At 43.9% G+C, this 11,230-nt stretch overlaps 1 protein-coding gene across 2 annotated transcripts; it reads left to right on the top strand.

Annotated features, from left to right (window-relative positions):
- Positions 1–3,760: 3,760 nt before the first annotated feature.
- ZNF706 (zinc finger protein 706) lies at positions 3,761–10,467 on the top strand. 2 transcript variants are annotated; one of them, XM_052704773.1, is made up of 4 exons: positions 3,761–3,887; positions 6,535–6,671; positions 7,278–7,385; positions 8,004–10,467. In XM_052704773.1, exons 2-3 carry the CDS (start codon positions 6,537–6,539, stop codon positions 7,371–7,373), a joined length of 231 nt encoding a protein of 76 aa, XP_052560733.1. In that variant the 5' UTR covers positions 3,761–3,887; positions 6,535–6,536; the 3' UTR covers positions 7,374–7,385; positions 8,004–10,467. The 2 variants fall into 2 exon arrangements, with proteins under 2 accessions (XP_052560733.1, XP_052560734.1); XM_052704774.1 differs by having other exon boundaries at positions 7,278–7,422.
- Positions 10,468–11,230: the final 763 nt, after the last annotated feature.

The following is an 11,230-nucleotide window of genomic DNA, read 5'->3' as shown; positions in this document are numbered from 1 at the left end:
ATTCCTTTTTTTTTTTTTTTTCTTAAGCAGAAAAAATGCGGGCTTAAAAGAGGAGAACCTGCAAAATGCTTAGAGGCCATAAGACAGTTGTTGCCTGTGCTCTCCAGGACATGCATCAGCCTTGCCAACCTTTGAGCAACTGGATCTCACAGCTACTGACCGCCTCCCTCTCTGTCATTCCTTGTGAGCTTTTTCACTTAAGCCTTCTCTTTTTTGTCTCTCGGAGGATGTGGGCAGCTCCATGTCACATCCTTCCTTGGGCTTTTCTTCCCCTTTCAACAGAGATGAGTGTTACTGAAGCACCTTGATCAGCACACTGTGCACTGAAAAATAGCTAGCTCTGCAGAAACATGCAGAAAGAGGCGTATCTCCACATGCTTTAGAATATTTCTTTCTGCACCATGTGTGTATTGTGATTTGGTATCATCTCATACTGGTGCAGAACTAAAAAACTAGGCAACCTAGTGAAAATGTAGTTTTAGGTCTCATGCTCTTTTGTATGTATGACAATAGCAATATTGGGCAAGCCCATGAGATGTCAACTTCCCAGCTGGAGAAAAGTAGCACATGGCCATCGGAGGAACAGGAGTCAACATGGTGTCAGGTGGGTGTGAGCAGGAGGCATGAGAGCTGGAGATATGAGAGCTGGAGCAGTGGCTGTTAAGAATGCTCTTACAGGGAAAATAACAACGTACTAATGCATGTAGGAGAGAAAAATCTATATGGAAGAGAAAAAGATAAGTGAGAAAAACACTATCCTACCAGAATCTTCAGCTATATTAAGTACTGCTGCATTATCGTATCAAAAAGCTAACTGGGGAAGATTCCAGCCTGCCTGATGCTCTGCAGGCCACCAAGTCACCTGGCCACGGATTCAGCAGCTCTGGCTCTGATCTACTTCTACACCAGCTTTGCATATCCTTCCTGAGAATACTGGCTTCAAAATGTAAGTCTTTCAACCTTTTGCTGCAGAACCAATCTCTTCTTTTTATGTTCCTGTTAACAGTGGTCTGCATCCACAAAATTAGTGAAAACATACCCACCACTGACAGGCCTGGAGCATGTCCCCTTCTCTTTCCTTCACTTGTTAGGTGTGCCAGGGGTCATGGTCAGCACCAAAAGAAATTGCTTGATAGCCACATTCAAGATGCTGGCATGCATAGTCCCCACAAGCAAACACTAAAGGGCAGCCCTTGGCCACCAGCCAGCGATTGGATGCTGGGATGAGGTTTGATCAATGCAGCGCTGGATCAATAGTGAGCACGCAAGAAAGCAAGCAGCAAAATGATGTGGCAGGGAATGCCATTGAGAGGGCCTGGCAGATGTCAGCAGGAACTGATTCAGAAAGGAGATGCAGCCCCACCCATTCCGCCATAAGAAAATTTTTGTTGTCAAAGTGGGTTTAATAACATCTGTCAAAATGTCAGCTGCTTTGTAGCAGGGAACTGTGCTGGGGACACCAGTCACTTTAAAGTGAGATAGCCCAGACTAACTAGCAACAAAAGTCAAGCGCCAACAAACTGCTGTTGAGCAGAACGGGTATTTTGATCTAATGCCAGAAAGAGCATCTCTGCCCCTGAACAGAAAATGATGGAGATATAGAATTCAAAGAGATGCAAAATAAGTATGTCAGCAACTAACAATAAAGACTACCGGACAAGAAAACAAATAAAATGATTAAGAAATAATCATACATAATTCCACCCTTTGTTCTTAAATTTATCTGTACACAAAAGAAGACTGCACTAAAAGATGTGGAATTTCTTATACTTCTGTGATATAAAGCTCTCTTACCATCATATTGTGAGTGACTCCAGCGCTTCTCTGCTGCTGTTCACCACACTGATGCTGAGCCTTAAATTAGAACATTATTTCTGATCAATCATGCCATCATAAAAAGTAAGACCTTCTTACTTATTTACTTACTAATCTTATTTGACTGTACTTGAGGGCTCCACAAGAACTAAAATGCCTGACCTATAGCAAAAGGAGCTGTTTCCTCTCCATATGACATCATCACACATTTCATTGGATTCTAACACCTGAAACATTTCTGTAAGGATTGGCTTGGACATAATGGTAAGCTCCTTGCATTTGGTCTACATTTAGCTACAGAGAGGCATTATTGATTTTTACTTTATTTTAATGCAAAATATCTGGTAAAATCCATGGGCTTTGAGAGTTTTTAAAAGAAAACTAAAAAAAAACTAAAAAAAGCTAAAAAAAAAACAAAAAAAAACAATCCTACAACAATTAAAGGAGCGCACAGAAAAACAGCAGAATATTTCTATTTATTTGCAAACATATCAATCTAAATTTTAACTTTCCTTCATGTACTCTGACTTGCTTTACCTCACATGGGAGTAGCACAAAGCACAGGAAGTCCAAAGCCAGATAATCTGCAATTACAACCATTCCATTCTGACACAGCTATGCAAAGCATCCCGCACACAGCCAGCTTTGCCTCTCCATCAGCTCACCATATCCACCCCGCATCTCTCTTCTGCCCTGCATGTGTCCATGTACATATTCCCTTTGGTGTGATAAGTTGGCTTCACACAGCGAATAAACTGAAAAATCATTCAGAGCAAATGGGGAAATTTTCTTTTTTATCTTCATAACAAAAAATACCAACTATGGGGACTCATTCTTTTTTTCCCCACAATGGGTTCAATTTCTTAATGGTCCCTTTACTAGAGTCTTAATTGTAGAACAATGATTTGGGCAACGTAGGAACCATGCTGCAGCACAAAGGCAATAGACAAAGCAGCCAGAGGGAAAGTCATGGTCCTCTGTGCTGCATGAAGGGCTCTTCTGCTGGCAGCAGCAGCAGAAGGTTCAGAGAACAGCGAGAACTCAGCAGTCAAGAAATCCACGTTATTGGAAATTCTCATCCAGCCAGGCGTGCAGCAGTGCCCAGTGTGGAGACATGACCCTGGAGAGCAGTCTCCAGTAGCGGTGCTGAGGTCAGCAGCATTCCTGAAGCAGCATCAGCCAGGAGAAGGGCCACTTGTTCACCTGGCAGTCCTCTTTCTGATCAGTACAAAACCATACTTGAAAGCCACCTGCTTCCAAACTGCCCACCCCTCCCCACAGCCCCATAACCCAGCCAAGTACTGCTGCAGGGATTCTCTGGTGCTTCTCCTGTCTCTCAGAAGGAAGGGCACACACGAGTCACCCAGCCTGACCTCTGTAATACGTCAACCCCTCTAACTCCTGTGTGTGCACATGGATGACACAGGAGCACTCCAAGGCTGCAGGCTTGCTGCCAAGCCACAGCAGCTGCCTTCAAGGAGCAGAAGCTGTGTGGGAGCAGGACGACGTACATCCTCAGTCCCTCCTGTTTCTTGCAGGCATGCAATGAGGGAAGGCAAAGACTCTCTGCCCTCCTTTGGGACGCGTGATGTCAGCAGAAAGCCATGGCTCCTTCCCCAGCCCTGCTGGCATCTCAGCTCGTGTAACCCAGCATCCTCCCAGCCACCTCCCAACAGCCCTCCCCTGCGCAGTCCGCTTTGCACACAGCCCTGTGCCCTTTCCAATTAAAGAGACCCGCTCTTCCCTCCCCTCAGCCCGTTCTTTCAATCTAACTCCCCCACACTCGGTGCGGCCTCCTACCCTGCCCTTAAGCGCTCCTCCCACACCCTCCACACCGCCCCTCCCACCTCAGCGCGGCTATTGATGCCGCACTGCCCGCGTTATGTAACGGCGCGGCGCGGCCATTGGCCGCCGAGGTCGGGCGGCGCGGGCGCTGAGGTGGGGCCGCGCATGCGCGCTGATCACTCCCTTCCTCCCTCCTCCTTCTCTCGGGCAGCGGTGGCGGCTGCAGCGGGGCCGCGCGGAGCCGTCTCCTCCCGCTCGCCAGGGCCCCAGGCCGCGCTCCCAGCCGGGTGAGGGGAGCGGGGCCGGTCGGGATGCGGCGAGGCGGGCCGGTCGACCGGCCTCAAGGGGACGGGGGGTGGCCGCGGCCCGGACGCAGGCGCGGAGGCCTCCCCGCCTCGGGCCGCGCCGCCGGGCTCCTCGAGCGACAGGAGCGGGCTGCAGCCGTTTCCTCCGCCTTCCCGCGCTCCTAAGCGCCCCGGCCGAGGGGAGCCGTGAGGCGGCGCTCCGCGGCGCTGCGGGCGGGCCGGCTGGGCCCAGCGTCGCTCGGCGGGGCGACGGAAGCGGCTGCGGCGCCGCGCTCAGGGCCCCGGAACCGCCCGCTCCGTCGGCGTATTACAGGGAGCGGCCCGCGCGGGGCACCGAGCGCCGCCGTCCCGCTGCCCGCAGCGCATGCTCTCGTTCCGCGGCGCGTTGCTGTGCGTTCCCGGGCGCTCGTGCTGGTTTATTTCAGAGCAGTGGGCCGGCGTGCTGCGCTCCGGGAGGGTGTGCCTGGCAGCGGGAGCGGCGCCGCTCTGTGTGCTGCGGGCACGCTGACGGCTGCGGGTGTGCGCGGCTTCTGTTTTCGTTATCGAACTTCAGGGTAGATTTTAGCCGCTTTCTTAGTGTGCTGATGGTTCGAGTAATCTCAGTTTTCCAGTAATTAAGTATTTATTTCACGTGTTCCAGCTTCATTAATGTAACTTGCAGCATTTAAATGGTGTTTTTCTGCTTGCAGGCATCGTAGGGAGGTTGGTATGTGTGAGCAGATGTTTTTGTTTGTGTTTCCTTGTTTGTGTCATAACTCGAAGCATCAGCTGTCTGATGCAGGGCTTGTGACCGAGCTGTTGCAACCTATGAGTTATGCTCTTTTCAAGGGACTGACATACAGAGTAACACACAAATGCTTTTTGGAAATTTCTGTCAGTAGCCCCTAAATTTTGAAGGATTTCTATAATGCCAACAAAATAGAACCAAAATATATTCCATTGTTCCTTTTAGTGTGTGCAAAGCGATTGGCAATACCTCTACTTTAGTTTTTTTTTTCTTTTTTTTTTTTTTTTTTTTTTGTAATGTGGTTGTGATGTTCTTGTTGAGCCAAGCTGTACATGAAGGGAGTGAGGCCCTGGCCAGGATGTTTCAGAGTCACTGTAACATCTGCTGAAACTGAAACACAGGCTGGTATTTTCAGTTTAACTTACCACTGCTTCTTATTGCCACATGTATTTCTGTACGCTTGTTAATAAAACTGGTGTTTTCTTGTGTTCAGAGAGATTTGATTAGTCACGTAGAAGGATAATAGCTATGGAGTTACTTGGAGTTATGAATTTCTTTGGAGAATGTGATGAGGAAAGGTGAGGGAGCACTGAAGCTGTAGTGTGACTCTTCTCCAAAGGGCTGGGTAGTGGTGTTATACACCATGAAAAAGGGGACCATTGCCTGGGTTTGCAGTGGTTGCAAGCTGTTTTGGGTCAGGACTGTCCTGCTTGGAGTTGAACACCGTGATGTTTTGTGTCCAGGAACTTATGCAATACTAGTGAATTTCCAGAAGCAGACGAAGTTTCAGATAAGCTTCCATTTACAGGAGTTGTGCTGTGCTGAAGCTCAGCGTGCAGGGTGAACAGCCCACTCAGTGGACGGCCTCAGTCCTTGTGGGAAGGACTGTGAGGCTGAGCAGTTGTGTCCATGCAGTGTGTTCTCAGCAGCAGATGCAGTGTATAGAGGGGTGATAACTAGTCAGCCGACCTGTTTATAGCATGTAGGCCTTAACAGTTGTTTTTGAAAATCAGACCTCAGTAGCTGTCCTGAACTTTTCTGTGAGCCCCACAGCTGGATTAGGCATGGGACACGAGGGACTGTAGGGAAGATAATAGCTGGAAGTGGGCTGCTGCCTTACGTAACCACAGTCTGAATTCTGTTCTGTTGGTGCGCCCGAATCCTGCCTGGCGTCTGCTCTGGGGGTGGGCTGTGAGCTGAGCTGGGTGTCCTTGTGGGCTGTGTGCAGGTGCTGCAGAATGTGCTGCTCTGCTTCTCTGTGAAATAAGGTTTTTGTGCCTTGTTTCTGTTCGTGGTGGACCTTCTAATGGCAGGTGGTGGTGGTGTCAGCTTCCTTTGTGCTTCTGGGTCACGTAGAGCAGTGGCTTCTGGTAGAGGCAGCTTTATGTCCTTTCAAGAAATATGCAGGCATGCCTGTAAAATCAGCTGAAAATTGCAAAGGTGGCCACCTCTAAAAGCATCCTTTGATAAAGAAGGATGCTGCATCATTCTTACCATTCCTGACTCCAAAGCTGATTATAAACAGGTACACCAGAAGACAGCGATACAGCTTGGGGAATAGTGATAATTTCCTTTTCTTGAAACCTATTCCAAGTTCCAGAAATAAGAATTGAATATCTGTTAAACAGTATTCAAATTTACATGTTGAAGCGTTTTTAAAGGAAGAAGCCTTAGAATGGACTAGAGAGCTATTGTGTCTCTTCAGAAAGCTACTGAAACCAGAGGGTCTCCATGAAGTAAGGAGCTTGAACAGATGTCTGTTGTGTATGAATTATGGGAGTTGTGGGTCAGAGCGCAGGGGCAGAGCACATGACTACTTACATTCATAGTTACAACTTCTGAGTCAGCTAGCAGCACTAGTTTCTCACACTTGCAGACTAAATGTCTTCTTTCTGTTTGTAGATATGGCTCGTGGACAGCAGAAGATTCAGTCGCAGCAGAAAAATGCCAAAAAGCAAGCTGAGCAAAAAAAGAAACAAGGGCATGATCAGAAGGCTGCAGCCAAGGCTGCCTTGATATATACCTGCACTGTCTGTAGGGTAAGAGAAAGTGAAGATGAAGTATTATTGTACACAGATGTGTCTCTAGTAATTGAGATATGAGAAATTGTGAGAGGCCGTGTACTGATCTGTTTCAGGTAGTTTTCTTGCCTTTTGAATTGCAAGGGTCAGTGGGCACTGTTAGTATGCTGTGTCTAAAGTGTAGGAGGTTTGAGAATACTTCTTGATCAACCTCTAGGTAGACCAGTTCCATCATACAGAAAAGATCTTTCTGTCTTAACATCCATGGTTATCAATGTTAATGAAGAGAGAGAAAAGTGATATTATGTGGTTCAATATACACCAGCTTCTGTTAGAATAGATGTTTTAACAGGAAATCAGAAGTTAGAGCACTGTTTGGGTTATACTTCCCTTCTGGTTGTTTTTCCTGTGCATGTGCTCATTTTGGAGCTGAAGGATTAATTTGTCATTTTCACTTAAATGGTCAGTTTTAGGATTGATTAGGATAGATTTGTCACTTTGAGTGTCTTGATCAGGGTTCCAAATTAGGTTCACAAGCAAAATAAAACATGGGAGGATAACAGGTTTTGTACTATCCTGTAGCTCTTGTACTGCACTTTAAGTTAAATGTTTCTCTTTAATCAGACACAAATGCCGGATCCCAAGACCTTCAAACAGCACTTTGAAAGCAAACATCCTAAGACTCCACTTCCTCCAGAACTGGCTGATGTTCAGGCATAAAGATATCTACAGGTCATTACTTTTATCAGATAATCATTTAAAAATTAAGGTATATTATCACTTGTTTGTTTGTTTTTTTTCCTCACTCACTTGGACTTGAAAGATGCTTTATTTTTTTAATATAGAAATTAAGTATAGGTTAAATTTATGCCGTTCTTACATGGTTGAAATGGTTGTCATTGCATGCAAGATCTTTTGAAAGGAGGTATTAACATTATTTGAAATGATCGTCCTTAGAGATATAGGAATACTTTATTCTTCAGTTACTGCTTTGAAATGTTAGCTTCCACAGTTCTTGCTTGGAACAAAATATTTATGATAAATGTGCCTGTTGTTAGAAACCATGTAATGAAAGCAGAATTGTTTAGCGCATTTCTAATGATTCAGCCTTTTTGTTCCTGAAGTTATGCAAGTGAATGCGGGGTTTTTTTCCGCATTCAGATAAAAGATTGAACCTCTATTTTCTCTCTAGAAGGTTTCTTAACAGCCAGTTGTTAGATTGTAACTGAAACAAGTTACAATTAAAGGCTGGAATAAGGTGAAAAACAGAGTTGCGGTATTTCTTTCACTCTAAGGTAAACAGCATTGTGTAACAGTTCAGCTTAACTGAGTTATTCTTATTTTTTATAGGTGAAATCATGGCACCTATTGACTCTTCTACTGTCAGACCTTACATAACAAACCTGCAGCTGCTTTTCTAAAACTGTTGATCAGCAAAAATGAAGGGGCTACAGAAACATTCATATTTTTATGCTGTTCCCTCTTGGGCTTCATGCAAAGACAATTGTGGAAATGTACAGTTGTGCCCTCTTTGGAAATCCTGAAAAATCAGTCCATACTTGTTATAAAAACAAAAAATTTTTTACAATTGTAATTATATTGATGTTCATATTGTGTAAAATAACTCATTTAATAAAGTAGTACTTTGATTTTACAATATCACAGATTAAATGCTTGTAGAAGTTCTGTTTTAACTTTCTGCATTATCTGCCTTATAAAACAATAAAAGACAAAGTGGAATCTTCCCCATCCTGCTAAAACACGAGCAGTATCATTCCACTGAAAGTAATGTACATTACAGTAAATTAATTTTAACGCGAGAGGGAAGCTGCTCAGATTGACTGTTCGGTGTGGTGCCTGCTTGAGCTCAGTCACTAATGTTCCAGTTACTGACTCAAGAGGCACAGCAAGCTCCCGAGAGGCTGCAATAGTATTGTGAGACTTTGTTCTACGGTTTTGTCCTGTGTATTGGAGTCAATTTCTACAAGCCATTTCAAATGGGATTCCCGTACTGTGAGGGCTTGTGCTAGTTCCCTAGAGTCTTGCACTGGAGAGACTCTGGTGATCCCTAATAGTTGGTAGTTGGCCGAGGAAGCTGGGAGGTGGTAAAGTTTAATGCTTTTGTGTATGCTGGCTTAAAAGATGCTCGCAAATATTAGTTTAAAAACAATTCTGCTCTTAGTTGAAAATTTAATTTGAGAAGAGTGCTGAAGTTACTTTAGCAGTCAGCCACAAGTGTTCACTCACAAATGCATCTGGTTATTTTAGTAGCGGCTCTTGAAGAAATACATGAAATAGCCAGCCATTAATAACCTTTCTTTGCAACGAGCCTTAAATAAGCCTGTTGGAAAAGAGCCGAAATAACTGAAATGATATGGCTAGCTTAAGAAATTGCATGTGATTAAAGTTGCATTGACAAGAAAAAGCTGGATAATAGCTCTCCGGCCAAGAGCATTTGAGAAGCTAAACATAATTAGCCTTTAAGTGTTCTGGGCTCAGTTCTAATCCCAGATGTACGGTGCAGAAGTAGTGGAAAAACATCTGATTTGTTCTGGAGGATCTGCTATACAAAAAACCAACCTATCTTTGGCATTTGGAGGGGGCTTATTTAAGAGCTATCATCTAGAACTCACAGCAAGAAGCACCACTAGAATTGCTGTGATTTATTGCGGTTACAAGAGATGTAAAAACTCTGGCAGTCCGAGTAACCCTTGCTACACAGCAGGACTGTACATCTGACCTTCACATGGCTTCCTGAAGTCTAGGACCATAGTCTCAAAGACTCATTCACTTAAAAGAATGCACTTGGTATTTTATTATATAAAGTCAAAGCCTTTGTCTTTGTCCACTCACTTGCTTTTTAATGAACTACTTCTGTGAGACTAGCTTCCTGTCCTCTTTGCTGTGACAGTTTCTGTGTAAATACTTATTTTGACATGAAGTTTCTCTGTATTATAGTCACTCCAGGATAACCTGAATACCACTTTTATAATGTTGTTCTCCTCTGCGAGTAATCCACTACTGCACTTGTACACCTGACATCAGAATGTAACCCTTCATTTGATTTTCTTTGTTGTTATCAATAAGTATACCCTGACAAACTGGTTCCCACAGAGTAAGAGATCTGCTGTATGGAGGAGAGGTACTTAAATGTTCTGATGCTGTAGTCTGTCTGAAATACACCAAGTGCAAAATGGATACAAATGTTTCTTGCACTGTTTGGTAATTGGTAATCTGGTTTTACTCTGGAAAATGTTCTGGGATGTATCCCTATAGTTTCATCTTGAGGTGAAGTATATGTTCTATTCTTTCAATTCAAATTGTGTAGCGTTAAATAAAAGGATTTTGTTTTATAAGCACACTCAATTAATGAGCGTTCAAAAGCTGGAAAGTTGCATCAGTAGCAAGATGGTGAAGTTAGAATTGTATTTTCAAGACTGTATGATGCTCAATTAGAAAACACCTTATGAAGTAATGTTTTTTTCTGTGTAGCTTCTAGAAGGCAAGAGCGATCCTCAGTCATTAGGACCCCTCGTTACAGTAGCTGCAGTCTCAAATACAGGAACAAGTGAAATCTACAACTGAACTGTTTTAAAGGCTTTATGAGTGTAGTGGGGATGCTCTACTAAATGAGGGAATAGTTCTTATTTAGGATATCTGTGATATTCTTTTTACCTAAAAAATCAGAGGAAGGACTAGGAGCCCTTCACCTTTTCCTGATCTGAAGAATGACATCCTGTTATCTGGCTAAAGACACAGTTGTGCATTGTAATGTGTCTGATTAAAGATAATAAAAATAAAATGTAAAATGTCATATTTTCTGCCTGCTTTTAAAAACAAGTATTACTGCATTTAAAAATTGATGTTGTAGCTTTGGACAGTCCTGGGGCTTGAAGCCATCTAACTTTAAAAGAGAAAAATCGGCATGGAAGATTTCCCATGTTCCCATGAGAAAGGTCCATCTTTGTGTATGACAGTTTTTAGGTGAAGTATTGGTATGGATATCAGCTGTTGTGGGTTCTTGTGGAACAACGTTAAGAAATGATTGGGGATTTTCAAAGCCTGCATCTCTTTTGGGAATCTCTGAATTGCATCTGAAATCAAATTTCAGCAGGGCTTCGAATGTTTGTAAAAAATTCTGTCTATTCTCAGAGAATGTGTCAGCATCTGTAGTTGCAGTGAGGTCATCTCAGGGTCTCGCAGTGATCAGTATCAGCAGTTTTGCATTTTGCATTGCCTGGACTTACAGAGGTAACGCAGAGGTACAGACACTCAGATTTAGCCTCTCTAAGAGATTCAAGTTTCTTGCTGTCAAAATGCTGTGTGAAAACTCTGAAATAGAAGTGGAAGGCGGTTGCTATGTATCCTTAAGGAAAGAGCTGGCTTTCTGCAGTGCTCTTGGAATGCCCCTGGGGTCTGTCCCCTGTGGTTATTTGCTGTTAAGCTGAAAACACTTTGGCTCAAGTAAAGCTAATGACCAGGGGCTGTTTGCAAACCACGTAGTAATGAAGGAATTTGTAGCATTTCTGTAAACTGCGTTGAAGTATTCTCCTGTCTTGATAAAATGAGGTAATGGA

This window comes from Tympanuchus pallidicinctus, unplaced genomic scaffold, assembly GCF_026119805.1.
Source record: "Tympanuchus pallidicinctus isolate F22 unplaced genomic scaffold, pur_lepc_1.0 scaffold5, whole genome shotgun sequence".
Classification (NCBI taxonomy): Eukaryota; Metazoa; Chordata; class Aves; order Galliformes; family Phasianidae; genus Tympanuchus; species Tympanuchus pallidicinctus.
The sequence above is the reverse complement of the archived record's forward strand: the minus strand, read 5'-3'. Positions and strand labels throughout refer to the sequence as shown.

What these genes read in the sequence shown, in the direction of transcription:
- ZNF706 (XM_052704773.1), top strand. Translation starts at nt 6,537, where the DNA reads ATGGCTCGTGGACAGCAGAAGATTCAGTCGCAGCAGAAAAATGCCAAA. An exon ending in ATACCTGCACTGTCTGTAGG is followed by an intron (nt 6,672 to 7,277) that starts GTAAGAGAAAGT and finishes CTCTTTAATCAG; the next exon opens with ACACAAATGCCGGATCCCAA.